We start from the raw sequence: 21,135 nt of genomic DNA on the forward strand, positions 1-21,135 counted from the left end.
GGTGATTTTGGTTATTAACAAAAACACAATTCAACATGTGAGCACTTTGCTATATTATTTTAGAATAACTTTCTAACATATAACTTAAAGACTTTTAATTGGAATCTCTTCTCATAGTAACTGTATTTTTACAAATAGACATATTCCGCATGCGGACCTTATTTTTAACCTTATATATAAAAGCTTGCTCTGCTGAGATTCGAACTCAGATGACTGGATTCAAAGTCCAGGATACTAACCCTTATATGACAGAGCAATTGATGTTTTTTTAAAAAAAAACTTATCTTTATAAAATTTTTTCTCATAAAATTTTTTCTTGTATCTCTTTTCAATTTTGAATCATTAATAAAAAAATTGAGTAATTTTTAAAAATTAAAAATAATTTTCTTAGTTTAAATTGTCTTTTATAAATTTTTCATTTATCTTTTTATTCAACATTGGTGATTCAAATAAATGAAAGACACAGATTCCGTTATAGATAGTATAACAACATTTCTTTCTCAAAATGAAGATGAACTTAATAAATCATCTTCTACCATAGAAACTTTTATCAACGCACTTAACAATACATTTATAAATAGTAAGAATGAGAAAATCAGATTTTAAAATGATCAACAAAAATGATTAACAACCACCATATCGATAATGTAACATAACAGATGATGAATACTATCCAATTAAAACAAAAGCATATATTTCCTATCTATATGGCAAGCTTTATTATCTTTTATTGACATGCAATGATAAATCCAATGACACTGCTATTACCAATAACAATACCAATAATAATAGTAGTTCGAGCAACTTCACCAATGCTGAGAACTACCTCTCGAAAGCAGTGAAATTAGATGATACCCTTGAAGTTGCATGGAATGAATTGGGTGAGCTTTACTGGCGAAAGAACTGTTTGCAATTGGCAATGAAATGTTTTCAACAATCACTCCAAAGAAACAATGTAAATACCAACATCTATTTAAACTAACTATATGATTATGATCACAATTATAAAACTAATATCACTATTATGTTGTAAAATAGAAAAATGTTGTATCTTTACAAAAGATTTCAATTGTACTTAGACAATTAAATGAAGATAGTATGTGTTTAATCAAACGATACCTAGGTACGATAATTATTTTTATTAACATGTTAACTTTTTGAAGATATATTGAAAAAGAGAGATAATGTAGAGAGAAGTGTAAAATATGCAAAAGAAGCTTTGGCCATCGACTTTAAGAATTCAGAATCTTGGTGTAAATATAATATAAAATTGATCAATTTAATACTCTACTCTTCTAAATTTAGCTAACAAGTTATATTACATCCTATTTTAATCTAGATATTCTTGGTAATTCATATCTAAGCTCATTCTTTATAGATGTACAAAAAAACGAATCAGATTTAAATAGTGCACTGAAAGCTTACAGCTATTCAGAACAGCATTCAAAGTTGAAGAATAATCCTGATTTATATTATAATAGAGCAACCGTATGTTTGTCAAAGATCAAAAAACAACAGATTTTATATAAACTAATGTTGGTTATTTTAGATTTATAAATATCAGGAAGATTACCAATTGGCATTAGAAGGTTTCACAAGAGCATTGGAAATTGAAAATAAACCATGGAGTGATCCAATAAAGAATATTCAAGAGATACTCTCAAATACTAAATTAATATCTGATTCATTAAACAAGGTAATAATAATAACAATAGATGATTAACACTAAACATAAACTAATAATCTGAATATAAAATTTTATTTTAGATTAATAATAAAAAGAAAAATAATAATAGTAATAAGATTAATACATTGTTGAATTACAGTCCGATGATGTTTAATAATGGTGGAAATAGAAATATTACAAAGAATCAAGCATCACTCTCAATTCAAGCTTTACAAGTAGGTTTAAATAAGGATTCATTTTTCATTGGTAAAATCAAAAGAGTGATATCGCCAAGCGAATCAGTACCGAGAATTGCAATTTGTTCAGATAGAAACTCACAGCTGATTGTCCTGTCCATCTACAACATAACATCAAATGCAATTAAAAAAGGTGATCTTATTGGTATAACTGATCCAACCGTTAAAGAAATACAAATTAATTGGCACAGACAACCATATTCAATTGTAACTATAAATATATTTATCAAAATCTATTTAGTAGTGTTGGCTAACACTTTATTTGTTTATTTATTTCTTTAGAATTTAAAATATTTATGTATTCAAGCGAAATCATCAAATGTAGAGATAAGAGGTAAAGAAATGTCTGATTTATCATCTTCACCAACAATTAAAGTTGGTAAATAATAAATAAATTTGTAAATTATTTGTAGTTTGTTTTTGTGAAAAATAAAAGATATAGTCATTTTATTATATTATCTTTAATTATTATTATTATTATTACTATTATTATTTATTGAGAGATATCAATTGAACTGTTGTTGTCATCGAGCTTGACACCTTTATCGGCTTGCTTGGCCTTGATTCTCTTGTTTCTGATGATGAGAGCACCGACGATCAAAGCAGTGATGGCAGCTACACCGGCACCTACTGACATCAATGAGATGAACAATACACTCTTGGTGACTGGCTCTTCGTGTGCTTTGTTGACCTTTAACGATACAGAGGAACCGTCGGTTACCAATGTGTAGTTGACTTGTTGGTTGTTCTCAAACTCGACGACGATGTTGTCAGTGACTGCTTGTTCACCGCTACCGTAGGAGATCAATTGGAATTCGTTGTTCTCCAACAAGGCAGCTGAGCTAACCTTGACGACAACGACACCTTGGGCAAGAGTCAATGATTGGCTGACTTGGATCTGAGTGTAGTCAGTGTTGGAATTGACGAGGATGGCAATCTTACTGTTTGGATCGGCAGAGTTGACTGAACCTTCGATAACAATCTTGGAGACGGTATCGAATGAACCGAGAGTACCTTGATTCTCGAGGTTACCAGAGATAACACCACTACCAGAGATGGAACCAGTGTTTGTAACATCACTTGAAATGGTAGATTCATTCAAAACAACATTGGAATTGATAACCAGTCCATTGGAACTTACAATTGATGAATTGGATAAAACAAGATTTGACTATGATAAATTAATGGGATTATTAATTAATTGTTATAAATAATAAAAAGATATATTAACTTTTTACTTACAAGTGTAATTGAACTCTTTTCTCCACCAATGATATTGATATTGTTCAAGTTTTGATCAGATTCGAATTGTGCGTTATCCTAGAGTAATTTAAAAAAATAATTATAATTAGTTATTGTTTTAATAATAAATATTATAATTTATATTACTTACATTTAATTCGAATGTTAAAGTTGAAAGTTCTCTATTTTGAACGGCTTCTGACGATTCAGAGGCAGCTTGGTCGGCAAGAATATTGTTGGAATGGAAGAGGTTATTAAAGAATCCCTTGTATTGGACTTTGGCGTAATCGGAGAGTACTATTCTGATTGGGGTTAATGGGAGAACAAGACCACCGAAACTCAAAACGGATCTGTCTTTGAGAACGAATCTACCGTTCATCATGAGAATGGTATTCTCCAAGTAGATCGATGATCTGTAGGTGGCAACGAAATCGGCACCGGTTGAACTTTGGAGTGTTGAGAACTTCTTAAAGGTGATGGTGTTGTCACTTTGAGTATGGAAGAGCTTGTCAAAGCTAACAGAGGATGCTTCAGCTGTGAAAATACCACTGTCGATTAAACTCAAACTACGGAACCTCATGGAAGAAGCAACCAAATTAATTTTGGAATTTTCAAACATCATGTAATTATCGGTTTGGAAGGCTGAGCTGGTAAATGAGAGATTTGAAGAGTGGACGGTTGAAACTAATCCTTTGTTCTATAAATAGATAAGAAAAAAAAAACAAAAATTATGTATTAGAAATAAAAAACTAAAAGTTATAAATCTTAATATATATATTTACATTTGAATTCAAAATTGAACTAATAGATTCCAAATTGGATCCTAAGAATCTGGTGGCAAATTTGATTTCACTGTTTGAAGATACTTGACGAATATTACTGTTCACAACATTAATATAATTTGAATTGATTTTCTGATTACCATTTACTTTAAAAATAATATTAGTAAAATAGTTCTTTTAAATAATCGATATTAAAAACATACTTAAATCAACTTTAGCGGACATCATATTGAAATAACCAGTATCGATGGAACCAGTCTTGATTTGTAATTTAGATAGCAAAGTGGTGGAGGAGTTTGATTGAAAAGCTGGAGCTGACTTTAATGAAGAGTCAATGTAAAGGGTGGCACTGTTATTGAGAACAGCGTTGTTGGTGGTGATTTTACCGCTACCAGTGATAACCAAAGTACCATTAACAGGGGAATCAAAGGTGAGAGAATTGATGGCAGATGGAGCGTTGACATAAACGTAAGCATTGTTTGGTGAGATATTGACATTATCGTCACGAACAGGGGTTCTATTGACATTCCAATTATTTGGTGTGAAGAAATTGTATTGATTGGCATTATTTACCCAACTAACCTCTGTGGCATTGGCAATGGCAATCAAAACACAAATAAAGATGATTGATCGTTGCATTTTGTTAACTATTGGAATTTTAATTAATCGATTTAATTAAAGGTGATTATAATAAAAGTATTGTAGAATAAAAATATGATTTTGAAATAAATTGTAATGAATTGTTGTTATTATTATTATTATTATTATTATTTATAAAAATAATATTTTTATTTGTTTTGTGATACAAATAGGTAGTGATACAGATAGAATTAATATTACAAGATAATTAATTAATATTTAATTATCTATTTGATTGTAGTAGTAGTATTAGTAGATTGTTTTGAAAAAGTACAGGTTTGGTATTTATCATAAAAAAATAATCAATTTATAGGAAAAAGTACTGAGAATGAAATTAAGAATACAAGACAACAACGCATTACAGTAATTATTTTGTTTGAAAAAGAGAGGCTATGAAAAGAAGAGGAATTATTATGATCATCAAAGTGTGTATGGACATAAAGTGGGGGTTTTGTGTTGAATACTCAGATTCAAATCTCATCACATACTAATATGCTATATATTGATATAATTAACCTTTACCTCCCACTTTGGAAATTGGGTGATCTAGTGGTCTCACTCACAAGAGGGGTGAATCAAGATATACAAGGAGGTTTCAAGTTTTTTTGTTTTTTTTTTCTTCTTTTTTTTTTGTTTTTCTGATTTACGAAACTTGATAATTTGTTGATCAACGATGATTCCAAGTGTTTGTGGTTATTGTTAATCTAGTATTGAATAATAATTTATAAAGACGAATACAAGAAAACTAAAGAGGTAATCTTGCAAGAAAACAAATTCTAAATATTTAAAGATACGAAAGAGTAGGAGGTGTGCTCATTTTAGAAAGATGTGGTGAGTGGGTTACTTACTCCTCTCATGGATCAAAGGTCAAATATTTTAGTGGTATTAAGATTGAAAGTAGGGGGTTTCAACTCTGTGGAAGTCAGTTGAAATATTGTTGTGTGTGTGGTTTCGAAATTGGATTAACTGTTTGATTGGCTATGAATTTCGAGAAATTGTGTGTTTTAGTTGTAAATTTAGTTTATTAGGTTTTATCTTTTGATGGATTGATTTCATTTGTTGAAAATGTGATCGGGTGTTTGATTTTTTACTTGTGTTTCAACTATGATGATTTATAACGTAGACAGAGAAGAAGAAAAAATTATTAATGTGGCATCATCCTTATTGTTGAGCAACTTTTAAAATGAATTGATTATTTCATTTCTCTTTCAATTTGATTGAATTGATCGATGTGCTATGAGTGGAATCCAAAAATGTGAAAAAATCAAACAAACGAAAATAATCCTCCAATGAGATTGAAAAGCAAAAAAGATGGAACTTAATATCGAAAAATAACCGTCCAAGGATTAATCATAATTTTGATGATTATTTGTTTTTGCACCCAAAAAATGTCATATTTTTTGAGATTTGATTGATCAGAAAATGAGGCATTATTGATTCTCTCGTAAGATAAAAATTCAATCAAAATGGATGAAACTTCATAGGATGGATCACATGACCTAACTTTGGTATTAATCACACCAAAGTTATGACAAATATAGAACAAACAGAAAAAATAAAAATAAAAATAAAATAAAAATAAAATCCTCCAAATTAATAAATGACTGATACTTGAAAAATATAAAGATTAATAAATGAGGCACAATCAAAATGAAAGTGATCTTCAAAATCATTTCTTTCAATTAAGACATTTCTTTTAAAAAAAAAATAATAGAATTAAAAATAAAAACTATTTTCTAAAAAATGAACTACATCAAAGGCTCCATAGTTGAATGGTACAATACTACCTTTGGGTGGTAGTGGTCTGGGTTCGATTCCCGGTGGAGCCCCAAATATTATTGTAAATTAATTTACCGCATGCGGCTTGACTCTTAAGTTTAACAAACTTGTGAAATTTTAGCCTTTTATACAAAAGAATCACTCCGTACGTAAGTAAAAAGCTATTTATTTATTTATTTATTTATTTACTCCTGTTACACATATTTTTTATATCTATTTGGTTTAATTATTTCAATTTATTTAATATTTTTATCATAAATCTTTATGATATTTGTGAAATTTTATGAAAAGTTTGTTCGTAAATATTATTGTCGTTTGTTGTGTTTCATATCGTTTGTTTCCTTTTATAATATCACTTGTATATATACTATTTACTATTGTGTTGTAGTTGTAGTGGCTGTATCTGTGACAGTGGATGTAGTGGTGATAGTTTGTTTATTTTTATTATCATTATTGTTGTTGTTGCTATTATTATTATTATTATTGTTGTTATTACTATTATTACTATTGATTACTACAGCTTGTTTTTCTGCAGGTTTCTTTGATACTCTACAAGAGACGATGTATTTCATCGGTACGATAATGAAACCAAGTTCTTTGCGACCGTTGTTCTTTGGTTTGATTGGTTCTGTTCGTTCGCTCTCTGGTAGTGTCTCATCGACAGCCTTCTTCTTTTCGAGATACTGTTGATATTTTTCGTCGGTAAACAACTCCTCGTGGGCATTCGACAGTAATATATTCTCTTGTTTATCCAAACATGTTAGTTTGCCTTTGATCACTCTATTTCCAACAACACCAACAATCACATCTCTCTCCATATATTCCATCAACTTTTTTATTGATTCAGGTTGTGGTTCATTGTTATCTAGTTTTGTTTGTTTATTATCTACCTGCTCTTGTTGTTGTTGTTGTGTATCAACCTATATTTTTAAATGAATATAATACGTATTAATAAGTATTATTAAACTAATATTAATATTCAACATTACATACATTTGATTGATTACTAATAACATCTGTCATTATTCTAACTTTTAATTTATATTAATATATATATGTATGTTATTAATAAGAAATTGATATGATTAAAAAATTTACAAAAAAATTTAAAAATTTGAAATTTTTAAGAGGGAATTTGTTGATAATAACTAATGTTATAATTATTATGAGAGTAATTGCTAAATATTGATGAGTTACCATTTTAATTATAATTTTATAAGGAATCATATATGTATATGAACTTATTATTATTATTATCTATTATCTATTATTATTTATTATTTATATATTTCAAAGAAAGTGGAAAGTAGATCAGGAGTAGCACAGAAGAAGATTTATTGTAAATATCAGATTAGATTAGATTAGAAAAGTCAAAAGTAAAAAGTATTAAAAGAAGAATAGTAGATATATATAAATAAATGGATAATAATAGTGCAACACAATATATAAAACAACTTTTACAGAAAAGATCATCTATTGATGTCAATGATGAACAGATAGAACTTGCCAAAGTGATGGCAATTGAAGCCGGTATCAATCCCGATACTCTTATCAATCCAGAGTACGATGGATTTTTAGTTTCACTAAAGAGAATCGTTGCGAAATCACAACAATATTCTGAGCAAATCAATTTAACAACTGCAACAACAACAACAACAACTACAACAACAAATGGAGTTAATAATAATAACAATAATAATAAAAACAATAGCAATTATATAAAGACAACAAGCACAACAAGCACAACAACACCGTCATCATCATCATCATCATCATCGTCATCATCAAAAACAACATCAACATCAACAAAACCGAATAGTAACAGTAATAATAATAGTAAAGATGAAATTGTAAATAATATAAAGAGTGAAACAGATAATATTTTATTGGAGTTTAAACATTTGGTTTCGCGACGTAACAAGATTCTGAACAAACTGCTGGGTCTTGAAAAATTTATGGATACGAAAAAGGAAAGATTCTTTGAGTTGAATAATTCTTTAAATCAGATAAACAATGGCAGTGTTTCAACTAACAACAATAATAATAGCAGTAGCAGTAGTAGTAGTAACAGTAGTGGTAGTAATAGCAATGGTAAAAAGTCAAATACAACAGCTAGAAAGAAGAATGCAAAGAAAGCAAACTCAGAAGATCTGCGGACTGACCCAGCTCAAAAGTCTGGTGATCATCATCATCATCATCATCATCATCAACATCATCAGAGATTCACAATCGATCCCGATAAGCGTAAAGAGATCAGAGAGCAACTGGAACAATTTATGCGTGAATACTACCTTTCACTTGGCTGGGGAGAATCAACCATCAAAGAGTACAGTCATCTCGTTGAGAAAGGAACTTTCACAAATTCAAAGTCAAAAGACGATTACATTGCAAACTTTGAGAATATATATAATCAACTTTATCTTCAATCAAAGAATCATATTAAACTAAATACATTCATAAATACAATAATATATAATAATAATAATAATAATAGTAATCAAAATAGTAGTAGTAATAGTAATATTGATATAGTTATGGGTGATGTGGATGAAGTTGAAACTGTAAATGAAAAGAAAAAAGACAAAGATAGAGACAAAGGCAGACACAGAGAGAAAGACAGAAAGAGAGAGAGAGAGAAAGATAGAGATAGAGAGAGAAGGAGAGATAGGGAAAAGGGAACCGAAAGGGAGAAAGAAAAAGAGAGAAAGAAAGAGAAAGAAAAAGAGAGAGAGAAAGAAAAAGAGAAGGAGAAGGAGAAAGAACAAGTGAAAGAAGAGAAAAAGGAGAAGGAGGAGAAAGAGGAGGAGAGTTTTGTTGTTGGTGTTGTTGCAAGTGCACCTAGGAGAAGTGTTAGTCCAGGTCGATCGAATCTACCAAGTCATCTGCCTTTGCATACCAATAATTTGGATAGTATACTCATTGGTTTGAAGTCATCGTTGCACTCGATTGGTGCGAGTGATGTTGGTGCTGCTGGTGCGAATGGTTCCGGACATAATAATAATGACAACGACTACAACAACAGAGACGATACCGATGCAATGAAAATAGATTCATCATCGCCATCTTCTAATGAACCATCTTCTGCATCTATAACAACAACATCATCATCATCAACTGCGACATCAACGGCTACATCAATAATACCAACAACAATACCAACACCTGCAATAACATCAACGATATCTACAACAACAACAACATCTACATCTACAACATCTTTAAATAGTTCAACTTCACCTGTTAATAATAATAATAACAATAATAATAATAATAATAATGAATTACTATCACCACTGATAGTTATACAACAACATAATGATTCAATGGATGATAAAACCAATTTTTACAATACTATATCGTTTATTCCACCGATCTTGTCGGATCGGTTGATAGACGACTACAACGATACACATTGGAAAGCATGGCGAGAGATTACAGATTTAAAGCCAAAGAGTAAACTCGAAGATAATCTCATACGTAAATACTATGACCTGTCAAAGAGTGAGAAATCACCGTTCAACACATTCCTCATCCAAGCGATTTCAATCATTTTAAAGAGAGATATTATTTATATAAGATCAATGTTTTTAGATATATTCGTAGGTGTTAATTAATATATTGATTATTTCATTGGTATAATTATTATTATTATCATCATATTAATATATTCATAATCATTGTACAATAATAATAGAAATCAGAACCATATGAAGTAGTTAGACCAAATGATTTAGAGATAATCAAAGACTATATGAATCGAAAAGATTTAAAGATATCGGATTTAAATACACCACAGGCATTCCAAAAGTTGCTAATGGAACTACAAAAGAGTATTGGTGTACAAATGGATATATTGTCTTCGAATCTGTTGAATATGGCACCGAAACAAATAGCGGAGCTGTCGGAACGCAACAAAATACAACTCGAAAAATCAAATATAGAATCGATAAGGAAGAAGAGAAGAGAAACATTGGATACATATATAACGATTACATCATCACCGTCATCGTCCAACTCTTCATCTTCTACCTCTTCATCGGTTTCTTCTTCTTCGTTCTCACCGACATCCGCTAGTAAATCGATTGGCAGTAAATACTATAGTAGTGTCAGCGGCAAACAGGTGTTCTGGGAGCATCCAAACATCGCCAAAGGAAACTTGCCATTTCCGTTGCCGGCCAGGAATGAAGTCGATACTCTGCAGATCGACGAATTCCAGTGGATCAGCAAGAGTTTCAGTCAACTCGACGCGCAGGTCGAGCTGAAAGAGTTCCAGGTTGGGTGTTCGTGTATTGGCGACTGTCACGCGCCCGAGAACATCAAGACGTGTCAGTGTCTCGGACACCTCGGACAGAACTACGAGAGTGGCAAACTGCTGCCGCACAACATGGAGGAGGGAGTAATCATCGACGAGTGCAACGAGAAGTGCCGCTGTAAACACAACTGCAGCAATCGTATCATACAGAACGGTCAGCAGTACCCGCTGGAGCTGTTCAAGTCGGCGGTGAAAGGCTGGGGTGTGCGCACACTCACCGACATTCCCGAGCGAACGTTTGTCACCGAGTACGTCGGTGAAATCATTACGTCCGACGAGGCAGAGAAACGTGGACAAAAATACGACAAAGAACGACTCAGTTATCTCTATGACATGGATGTGCCAGGCGATCGATCCGGTGAATTCTGCATCGACGCAATGGAATATGGCAATGAGTCGCGATTCATCAATCATTCATGTGATCCAAATATTAAGAATATTGTATGTTAATTATATCAATTCAATTTCAAATTACTTATCATTCTTTAATCTAAAAAAAAAAAAAACAAAAACAATACTTATAGATGTTTAATGATTCTGATGATCCAAGATTTTTAAGATTTATTTTCTTTAGTAAAAGACCGATAAAGAAAGGAGAGGAGTTAACGATTGACTATAATTATCAGATACCGGAAAACAATACACTAAGATCAAATACAAGTCGTAATGATATACCTTGTTATTGTGGTTCCTCAAAATGTAGAAAATGGTTATGGAGAGCTCCTCCAACATAAAACTAAACTTACTTTTCATTAAATAAAAAAAAGAATGTTTATTTTATTTATAATATTAAAATCTCATTTACTATCAATTCATATTCTAATCAATCGATTCATTGATCTTTGATGTTCACACTCTATCTGTTTATTAAAAAATTTTTAAAAAAAGAAAAAAAAAAAAAAGAAAAAAAAAATAAAAAAAATAAAAAATTATTATTACAAGTAATATGTTGTTTTATACTATTATTGAACTTCTGATTCCGATCTAATAGATATTCAGACTTTGATATCTTTGGTATAACGTTTATATCTATGTCTTAATCTATATGGAATATGTAAAGTAATGTCAAATTTGAATAGTTGAGTATGAAAAATAGAAGAAGATTAGATATATTTGTAATATTATAATTATAAATAAAATGAATGAATGAAGTTAAATAATTATATTATGTTATGTCATGTTTTGTTTTTTGTTTATAATATTAATTTAATTCTTTGATTAAAGGTTTTTGTTTTAAAAAAAGTTTAGTTTGGTAGTTTGTAGTTTCTATTTGTATTTTTATATTTATTTGGCAGTTGGGGTCTTTCTAATGTAGGAGATGGTGTCTTTTACAGAGGTGATTCTATCAACTTCTTCGTCTGGGATTTCGATTCCAAATTCCTCTTCGACAGCGACCAAGATGTCAGCACTGTCCAAACTGTCGAGTTCGAGCTCCTTGAAGGTGTCCGATGGCGAAACACTCTTACCAGCGCACTTGTCGTACTTTGAGATGACCTCGAGAATACGGTCGGTGACCTCCTTCTCTGAGAGACGGTGATCCGAGGAGAACGAACGGATCATCGATGATTGACCAGCCATCAAGACTGGACGTTGAATTTGAACCAATGATTTGAATGAACGTGACAACATCTTTTTAAATCTTTATTATATATTGTTGTGGTTGTTGATATTGATATCTAAAATCTAATCTTTTGTTTGTTAATTATACAACTAGCTGTAAATATTTCGACTTTATACAAATGTATTTATTGATCACACACTCTGCTGCTTTTCAAAAAATTTAAAAAAAAAAAAATTAAAAAAATATGAAAGAGAACAATGAATTGCGATTAATAAAAAAAAAAAAAAAAAAAAACTAAAAATCTATGAACTTTGGTGTGGAGCGAAACAGAAAAAAAGTTGCATAATAATGATAATGTCATTGTTTTTTATCACACCAAAGTCTTGCTGCTAAAAAAAAATTTGTTGAACCAACACTTTTATAACGTTACCATATATATGACAATTCATTAATGAATGTTTTAAATTAATTAATTAACTTTATTAATATATATTTATCTATTTAAAATGATTTATAACTAGTTATATTTAAACATTTTAAAACAACTTATTTAGAAATATATAAATAATAATAAATAAGTTGTTTTTATTTATTTATAAATAAAATAATATAAAAAAATGAATAAGAATTATAATATTAATAGAAATACTACTAGTGGTAGTGGTGTTACTTCGAAAATAACAACAAATAATAATAGTGTTAGTAGTTTAACAGAAAATAATAATATAGTTCAAAAACAAATACAACAACAATCAACAAGTTCGATGTTTATACCAAAGCAAAATCGAAACTATCAAATTAGACAGACACCACCACCACCACAATCATCACAACTACAAAAGATTCAGGATGATCAGGACAATGTTACTCCACCTCCATTGAAAAAAGTTAAAAAAAATACGATTGTTATACCGATTGTATCTTCACCTACCTCTTCACCTTCAAAATCTAAATCATCATCATCATCATCTTCAAACAACAAACACACAAACAATAAAAGTGTTAAATTCAAAGAAAATGAAGAAATAATTATAAAACAAAATAAAAACTATTCGACAACAACCACAACCACTACGTCAAATTCAAATGAAAGTGGAAACATTATCGATCAACAACAACAACAACAACCAAACAAGACATTACCAATTATCATTCAAAAATATATAATAGAGCTGATAGTTGATGATTGTCACCGTTCACTGAGAGCTGTCAATCGAGTTTGGCGAAAGACATCCGATGCGTTTGTGCGTGCTCTCACCGTGTATTTTAGTGATCTTCACATCACCGCGTCACAGGCATATACATCGGAGACGTTCCAAAGTAAATTGATAAGCGAATACCTCTCGTTGCGATCGATCTCTTTTGTCAATGCCGACTCCTACCAGTCGGTGATTGGCGTAAGTCGTCATCTGTTCAACGCATACATCTACCCGTTCATCAGAAACACACTGCGGCGTTGCACAACACTCGAATCCGTTACTATCAAGGGTTATCCACTTTCATTGATCGATGTTACCAGTAACAACAAGCAACAGGATGGCGATGATGACAGTGGCGACCAAGACTACAACCGCCTGTATCTTCCACCGCAGATACGCTCACTCAAACTAAAGAACATAGGGCTGTACTCATCGCAGTCACTCCACTCGTTCTTTGTATTCTCACTGCCGACCAGCCACACTCTGGAGACTCTCCAAATCTCTGAGCACATCGACGACACCGACCTGGACATCCTCGTCAACCTCTTTGAGACGCGACAACTCCTTTCACTCCGGCGACTTTGTCTCTCGAGAAATCGTTCGAATCAACTGGGACAATCAATACGCAAGATACTCCGATGCGTCGGTGAATCAAGACAGCTGTTTTCACTGGTGGATCTTGACCTCCCTAATAACGCCATCGGCGACAATGAGCTGTCAAACATGCTAGCCACCCTGCCATACTCTGGACTGCAATCACTCAGTCTCCGCGAGAATAGAATCACTCTTAACACCGGAAACACTATTAACTTTGGTCCGCTCGTCCATCTCGACCTCTCAAAGAACAACATCAACGTGAACGGTGTTAAAGCGCTCGGTGCTTATCTTGCCGGCAGTTCGTCCGGACAACTTCAACAACAACAAAACCAACTAGAATCACTCGATTTAAGTTACAATACGCTTGGTGTTGACGGTGCAAAGAAACTGGCAAAGTCACTGGCTGGTCACCAAGTACTCGCGCAGCTGGATTTGTCATTCAACAGGATATGTAACGATGGATTCGAATACTTGGTAATTGCACTACGAAAGAACCGAATACAACAGCTAGTATTACAATCGAACCAGATCGATAACCGATGTGCCAAGACGCTGTTGCAGTTGCTTGTTGAGCGGTCAGCAGCAACAACAGTTCCATTGACAAACATCAATCTAGCTACCAATCGATTTGGTATCACCGGATTCAAAGATACCTTTCATTCACTCTCGAAATACAACCGAATTCAAATCATAGGTGAGACAACCATCTATTCAAACTTTCAACAACAACAACAACATCAACAACAACAACAACAACCACAACCACCAACACAATATATAGATCAAAATGTTACTTCAACAACTACAACAACAAACAACACGATAAACATTACAACAAAACCAACCGAAATGAATATATCAACATTAAATCAACCTGAAAACACTCCAACTACAACAACAACTATACATCAAACTGAATGTAATATCAATTTAACAGGTAACAAGTTAACAATGGATGGTGCAACTAAACATTTGAAGACTTTCCAAGAAGATTCAAAGAATATTAATAAAACAATTTACAAACAGATTTCAATTAATCTGTGAAACAGTTATATAACAAAGTTTAGTTTGTTTATATTATATTATAGTTTTATTATAGTTTTTTGTTTTATTAAAAATTTAGGTAATTATTATTTTATGCAGCTTCAGTCATTTCTTGTGTTTGTTGTTGTTGTGATGATGTTGATGATGATGTTGTTAATGCTTGTTTGAATGTCTCTGGTATCGATTGGTTAAAGTATTTCTCTATGTTTTGTTGAAGTTGTTGTTGATTCTCTGGAGTGGCAAGTTGATATTGTGCACCGAATTGTTTGGCGGCGTCTTCGAGTGTAGCAACCTTGGATTCGTTGATTCTTGGGAGAAGACGGTGTTGATTGTCTCCCGATGCAATGATGGCGGCATGCACGGTCGATACACCGACCTTGTCTTCCGGTAGGAATACATAGCCGTCGAGTGTCTCCAGAGTGGCACCGACCGTATTGTTGATGATCGCTTCACGCAACACCGTCTTGAGCATATACTCACCGATGTTGAGCGGCGACTGTGACTCTTCCTCTGGTTGGCTCGACATCTCCGAGAGGAATGGCACGACGGCAGCAACGTTGCCGGAACGCTTCAAACCCTTGGCGACAGTCGGCATGAACAGGTTCGACATGGCATGACGCTTGAGATGTGTGCGCATCAGCTTGATGGCGGCATCCAACTGGTCGGCACGCAACAACTGGTAGATAGTCTTGGCGACTATCGTCTGCGATGGGAAGATCTGGAAGGTACGCGAGTTGATCAGGATGTCCGACCAGACCTGCCACTGATTGACACGGTCGACCGCGTAGTAGATCTGAGAGATGTGTGCACTGTTGAAGTATGTCGATTTCTGGTTACGAATCGACTTGTAGAAGAGCAGTGCCTCTTCGAATTGCTCGAGTGTCTTTACCTTCATGAAGAGTGTCGCAGTGTGAGCGGCGAGCACAACCTTGTACTTTTGCAGCTTGTCCTTGAGGTTTTGGAGTGCCTCCTCGAAGCTGAGTGGGTCAATCGAGACCTTGTTGGCCTCTGTGAACTTTCTCTCTGCTTCCTCCTTTAACAACTTTGCTTGAGCATCACGCTTCTCCTTGATCTTTTGGAATTGCTTTTGACTGAGAGTTGAATAGTCATTGTTTAAAATCAAAGATGATGATGATGCTTGTCCAACCAACGATGTTGTATTTGTACTGTGATTATTATTGAATCTACTATTTATTCCACTACCATTATTATTATTATTATTATTATTATTGTTATTATTCAGAGCAACTGTAACATAACATATTATATATGATGATTTACTCAAATTAGTAAAACTTTAAATTCTTGGCAAAAAGCACATATTCGAATATTCACATGATTAACTTACCTCTTGAAGTAGAAGTTGATGAAGATCTATAAATATTATATAAACATCTGTTTCCGATCATTTTCGCTGTATTTCTATATATATTGATTAATATACTATATTAATATAAAAATTGATCGATTGAAAAAGAAGATAACAATAATCACTAATAATAATGACACACCCACACTGATCAGTGAAAAAAAACGAAGACGCACCACTCACTCAATGATCATATGATTTGTTTTAAAAAAAAAATAAAAATTTTTATTTAAATAGTTTTTCTCATTTTTTTTATAAGTTAATAAACAAGTTAAATTAAATTAAATTAATAATGGCAAATAGTAAATATGAATATGTAAAGTTATTTGAGCAACCTGATTCATTACTGCCGAATGTATGGATCGTTGTCAGAGTAGATGGTAGAGGTTTTCACAAATTCACACAGAAACACGATTATGCAAAACCAAACGATGATCGTGGACTCAATCTGATGAATCGTTGTGCTTTAGAGGTATGCAAAGAATTCACTGATATAGTTATTGCATTCGGTGAAAGTGATGAATATAGGTAAGTAACTAGTTACCTAAATAAATAATGAATACATTTATTTATTAATAATTATAATTATTATTTAGTTTTGTATTGAAAAAACAGTGTACATTATTCGAAAGAAGAGAAAGTAAAATTACATCATCTATAGTTAGTTACTTCTCAAGTCAATTTGTTTATAGATGGAAAGAGTATTTCGGTGATTTCGAATTGAAATATCCACCAACATTCGATAGTCGTGCCGTTTGTTATCCATCAGATCAGAATTTAAGGTTGGTTTATAAAAATTGTTATTATTATCATTATTTTATTTATTATTTATTAATTATTTCTATAGAGATTATCTTAGTTGGAGACAAGCAGATACACATATCAATAATTTATATAATACAGCATATTGGGCATTGGTGCTGAAGGGTGGCAAGACACCGAATGAAGCAGAGTTGGAACTGAGAGGAACTCTCTCTGAGCAAAAGAATGAAATTCTCTTTTCGAGATTCGCCATCAACTATAATAATCTACCGCAAATGTATCGAAAAGGAAGTGTTATCTACCGAAAGATGGTTGCAGAGGAACGTATCGACAGTCGGACAGGTCAACCCACAACCAAACAAAAGAAACGTTTGGTCACAGAGCACATCGATATTATTTCAGATTCATTTTGGAAAGAGAATCCAGATTTATTGAAAAACTAGTGAAACCAATACATATAGTTATATAAACTAGAAACAACTAATACTTATAATAATTATAAATAAATAAATAATAAAATAATTATTATAATTTAAAAACGATTCATTGATTTTTACATAGGTCCCATAACAAAACGAACGAAAAATAATGATTTTGGTGGCAAAAATCGAAAAAAAAAAGGTGATGTTGATGACGATGTTTGGTTATGGTCGACTATCGCTGGTCATAGCTATTCTCTGGAGGGAGTTTTTCTCTCCTTGAATCAAATTACATCACATTGTGTTATCAATACAGAGCAAAAGGTAATTCATAGTACTTAATAAGCTTGTCCCATGGTTATTATGTCTCCATTTATCCAACATTATTTTCAATTTCAACAATATAACATTTTTTAAAGATTCAAATAAAAGATATAATATCTCCTACTACCACAGCAAAGTTTTGAAAAGTCTTTAGTTATTTTTAGTTTGTTGCAACAAATTAACTGTTAATATAATGTAAGGGTATAGGGTGCTAAATACTTGTAAAATTATAATCTGTGTGTTCAGTAACAGTATAGAACCCTTTGTTTATCAAATAATATTTACTTACTGTAGCTACTATTTTACCTCTACTTCTTTATGATTAGAAATCTATAAAAATATAAAAAACGAATATTGCTTTGTTTTAAATAGGATTTAAAATCACATGCTCTTTGTATTTATCTAAATTTTGTATTTATTATATCAAATAAAAAAATTCAAAAATAAAAAAATTAAATGGTTGCACTTAACAGTTAATAAAAAATTTTAATTGTGAAGATCTTTATAAACTTGCACATTTAATAATGGTTCAGTTTATAATTAGTGTGGGTTGTGTGTTTAAAGAAACTGTTTTCAAAAGTTTATGTTATTTCAAAAGAATACTTCAAAATGAATACAAATAGTATCAAAAAAACAGATAGATTAATCAATGGAAATCATATCTTGGAATTTAATTTTGTGGGACTATTCATTGATAGACTCTTGGTTTTAGTTTATAATCATTTGAAAGATAAAGATAATATCACAATCGTTGGAAATATCAATATTAATAATAATGTGATTGTAATACCAGATACAGTCGATACTGAATACCAATTAATAATATTAGCATCGGGTTCTTCCAAATCAAAGTTAGTTTCCATACCGATGTGCTTGGAGTTATTAAACAAATCTCAATCATACTTAATCGATATTCAAGAATGTCAATACAAATACAACCTTAGCTATTTCAAACAATTACATATCGTTAATAACAAACAGTATCATTCAATAACTAGATTTCCTAATTGTAATGGTATCAATGATGTTTATCTAGTAGGTTATAAGAGAAGACTGGTAAGATCGTTTCGATATCTAATCAATTCATATTCCCCAGAAACTAACAAACAAATCAATTACAAAAGTATGTTTATAAAAAGATAAACTATAAAGCTAATCAAAAATGTTATGAAGCAGCATTGAATGAAATCAAAGCAATGAAATTACTCAAAGGTAATCCAAGATTCATTCAAATTTTTGACCATCACGATGATAGAGATAACCAAACCTTTCATATCATCACTAAATATAGTTATGGTGGTGATCTTTCTCAAAAGTATAAACGTTTAATTGATCAAAATCTGTATGTATAAAATAATACTTTACTATTATCGAGATATTAAAGAAATAGAGTATAACTAACCAACCACTTTTTTATTGATTATAAAAATAGAATCTTTGGCGAGACAGATATCAGTAAATATATTTCGCAGCTTTTCAATATTCTTTTGGATCTTGATAAGCATGGAATTGTTCATTGTGATATCAAGCCATCAAACATATTCATTGGTAAAAGTGAATTTAGTTGGACTTTGAGACTTGGTGATTTTGGCAGTTGTAAATTTCTTGATGAAGAGCCAGCCTTTCAGTTACAAGGTACAATAGAAGACCTCCAGGAAGCAGGTGATTTAATTGTGAAATCTATCGACGATGAAATATCAAAGCCCACCATTTGTCCAATAAACACAAATACACTTGTAAAAGCAACTCGTGGGACAATTGGTTATATTTCACCGGTAAATGAAACTCTATTTAATTGAATATTTTTTAAATAAAATTCTAATAATACTATACAACTAGGAAGCAATGAATAGACAATATGCTCAATCATGTGATATCTTTTCAATTGGATCAACCATTCTCAAGTTATTAACTTGGTAAATATTCATTCGATTATTATTTTCAAATTGATATTAACTCTATATATTTAATATTTAAATTTAAAAGTCATCAGGATGATCGAAATAATCATCAATTGTTCCAATCGAAACAAGAAATTAAGATTTCGGAATCCAGATATTCTAACTATTGATTGAATTTATTCATCGATTGTTGGATCAGAGTCCAAAGAATAGAGAATCATTGGATCAACTATTAAACCAGTATATGGATATTATCACCAATCATCATTCAATTACATTCAATGTAAATACTATTTTCGAAAATAATTCTGAACTCTGGAAATTTATTTAGGTAGTCAGAAAAAATTTGAAGCATTGATAATAACAAATTCAAGTGATTCACTTGCATTTATCAAAGAATATTATCCAGAATACTATTCAACACACAATTTATCCAAGATCAGAGATTTCTTTGTCGATTCTGAAAACAACAAAATCAAAGGAGAATATATCACCGCTCTCCTATTAACACAACAATTTTAAATAAAATATTTTTAACAACTTTTTTGAACTTTTCAAGTTTCTGTATTTTTTAAAAATCACAATTAATTAAAAAATGTTTTTTATTACATTATATAAATTAGGCCATGTATCTATGAAGAAAGAACAACGTTACCTCTGAAAAAAAAAAAAACAAAAAAAAAAAAAAAGTGGTGGAACAAAAAAAAAAGATAGTACAACAATAATTCTTTTTATTAAGTTTTTGCAAATTATCTTTAAAACAATCATCTCCTAATAGTTTAAAAAAGAAGATATAATTTATTTATAAAACAAACCCAGATTTCTGTAATGCTCTTAAAGTTATTTTTAACAACAATCTTATATTTAGAAATTTTATCAAAGCACACATATTCACCATGTGTTGAAATAATGTTAATTTGGTTTTAAATAACTTTCTCTTTTTCTTTTTATTATAAAATACAATATATTATATCAAAAACAACCATTAATTAAATAGTTTTGGGTCTGTCTCGATCACTTTATACTTTTAAAACAAATACTCACACATCTTTGCAGCTTATTTGCTTAATTGTTTGTTATCTTTTACCTAGTGTTGAATGTTCAGTGCGAAAACAGAATACTTGTGGTGATTGGTGTTAAACAACTGTTTAATTGTGATTTTTATTTTGCTGCAATCTTTTATTATTATTATATTTACAAAAGCAAAAGTGGAAGGTAGACCTTGACATTTATATATTTGCGAGACTTCACCTCCACTATTAATAAAAGTAATATTAAAATA

General features: G+C 31.2%; 8 protein-coding genes and 1 non-coding gene across 9 annotated transcripts; 5 read left to right on the plus strand and 4 right to left on the minus strand.

The window, feature by feature from the left end:
* Nucleotides 1-453: 453 nt before the first annotated feature.
* PPL_00116 (uncharacterized protein) lies at nucleotides 454-2,310 on the plus strand (the record flags this gene model as incomplete). Its single annotated transcript, XM_020571157.1, has 8 exons — nucleotides 454-580; nucleotides 660-955; nucleotides 1,039-1,096; nucleotides 1,164-1,253; nucleotides 1,340-1,488; nucleotides 1,565-1,696; nucleotides 1,768-2,130; nucleotides 2,206-2,310. 8 exons carry the CDS (start codon nucleotides 454-456, stop codon nucleotides 2,308-2,310), a joined length of 1,320 nt encoding a protein of 439 aa, XP_020438431.1.
* A 106-nt stretch (nucleotides 2,311-2,416) lies between these two features.
* On the minus strand, nucleotides 2,417-4,586 carry PPL_00117 (uncharacterized protein; the record flags this gene model as incomplete). Its single annotated transcript, XM_020571158.1, has 5 exons — nucleotides 2,417-3,094; nucleotides 3,166-3,243; nucleotides 3,317-3,862; nucleotides 3,948-4,093; nucleotides 4,151-4,586. 5 exons carry the CDS (start codon nucleotides 4,584-4,586, stop codon nucleotides 2,417-2,419), a joined length of 1,884 nt encoding a protein of 627 aa, XP_020438432.1.
* A 1,758-nt stretch (nucleotides 4,587-6,344) lies between these two features.
* Nucleotides 6,345-6,415, plus strand: PPL_00118. Its single transcript has one exon. It is a non-coding gene; the product is annotated as a tRNA-Pro (tRNA).
* Nucleotides 6,416-6,739: 324 nt separating this feature from the next.
* On the minus strand, nucleotides 6,740-7,388 carry PPL_00119 (uncharacterized protein; the record flags this gene model as incomplete). The annotated part of the gene is made up of 2 exons (XM_020571159.1): nucleotides 6,740-7,285; nucleotides 7,359-7,388. The coding sequence occupies 2 exons, from the start codon at nucleotides 7,386-7,388 to the stop codon at nucleotides 6,740-6,742; spliced, it is 576 nt and encodes a 191-aa protein (XP_020438433.1).
* A 395-nt stretch (nucleotides 7,389-7,783) lies between these two features.
* Nucleotides 7,784-11,411, plus strand: suvA (uncharacterized protein; the record flags this gene model as incomplete). Its single annotated transcript, XM_020571160.1, has 4 exons — nucleotides 7,784-9,964; nucleotides 10,060-10,453; nucleotides 10,874-11,118; nucleotides 11,202-11,411. 4 exons carry the CDS (start codon nucleotides 7,784-7,786, stop codon nucleotides 11,409-11,411), a joined length of 3,030 nt encoding a protein of 1,009 aa, XP_020438434.1.
* A 550-nt stretch (nucleotides 11,412-11,961) lies between these two features.
* Nucleotides 11,962-12,306, minus strand: ndufab1 (acyl carrier protein; the record flags this gene model as incomplete). The annotated part of the gene is made up of 1 exon (XM_020571161.1): nucleotides 11,962-12,306. The coding sequence occupies one exon, from the start codon at nucleotides 12,304-12,306 to the stop codon at nucleotides 11,962-11,964; it is 345 nt and encodes a 114-aa protein (XP_020438435.1).
* Nucleotides 12,307-12,855: 549 nt separating this feature from the next.
* PPL_00122 (uncharacterized protein) lies at nucleotides 12,856-15,078 on the plus strand (the record flags this gene model as incomplete). The annotated part of the gene is made up of 2 exons (XM_020571162.1): nucleotides 12,856-13,814; nucleotides 14,202-15,078. The coding sequence occupies 2 exons, from the start codon at nucleotides 12,856-12,858 to the stop codon at nucleotides 15,076-15,078; spliced, it is 1,836 nt and encodes a 611-aa protein (XP_020438436.1).
* A 91-nt stretch (nucleotides 15,079-15,169) lies between these two features.
* PPL_00123 (uncharacterized protein) lies at nucleotides 15,170-16,641 on the minus strand (the record flags this gene model as incomplete). The annotated part of the gene is made up of 4 exons (XM_020571163.1): nucleotides 15,170-15,646; nucleotides 15,968-16,326; nucleotides 16,427-16,521; nucleotides 16,631-16,641. The coding sequence occupies 4 exons, from the start codon at nucleotides 16,639-16,641 to the stop codon at nucleotides 15,170-15,172; spliced, it is 942 nt and encodes a 313-aa protein (XP_020438437.1).
* Nucleotides 16,642-16,739: 98 nt separating this feature from the next.
* On the plus strand, nucleotides 16,740-20,375 carry thg1 (tRNA-histidine guanylyltransferase 1; the record flags this gene model as incomplete). The annotated part of the gene is made up of 10 exons (XM_020571164.1): nucleotides 16,740-16,975; nucleotides 17,044-17,229; nucleotides 17,295-17,578; nucleotides 17,771-17,952; nucleotides 18,325-18,346; nucleotides 18,533-19,008; nucleotides 19,092-19,294; nucleotides 19,385-19,727; nucleotides 19,792-19,868; nucleotides 20,189-20,375. 10 exons carry the CDS (start codon nucleotides 16,740-16,742, stop codon nucleotides 20,373-20,375), a joined length of 2,196 nt encoding a protein of 731 aa, XP_020438438.1.
* Nucleotides 20,376-21,135: the final 760 nt, after the last annotated feature.

Source organism: Heterostelium album, assembly GCF_000004825.1.
Source record: "Heterostelium album PN500 unplaced genomic scaffold PPL_scaffold1, whole genome shotgun sequence".
Lineage (NCBI taxonomy): Eukaryota > Evosea > Eumycetozoa > Acytosteliales > Acytosteliaceae > Heterostelium > Heterostelium album.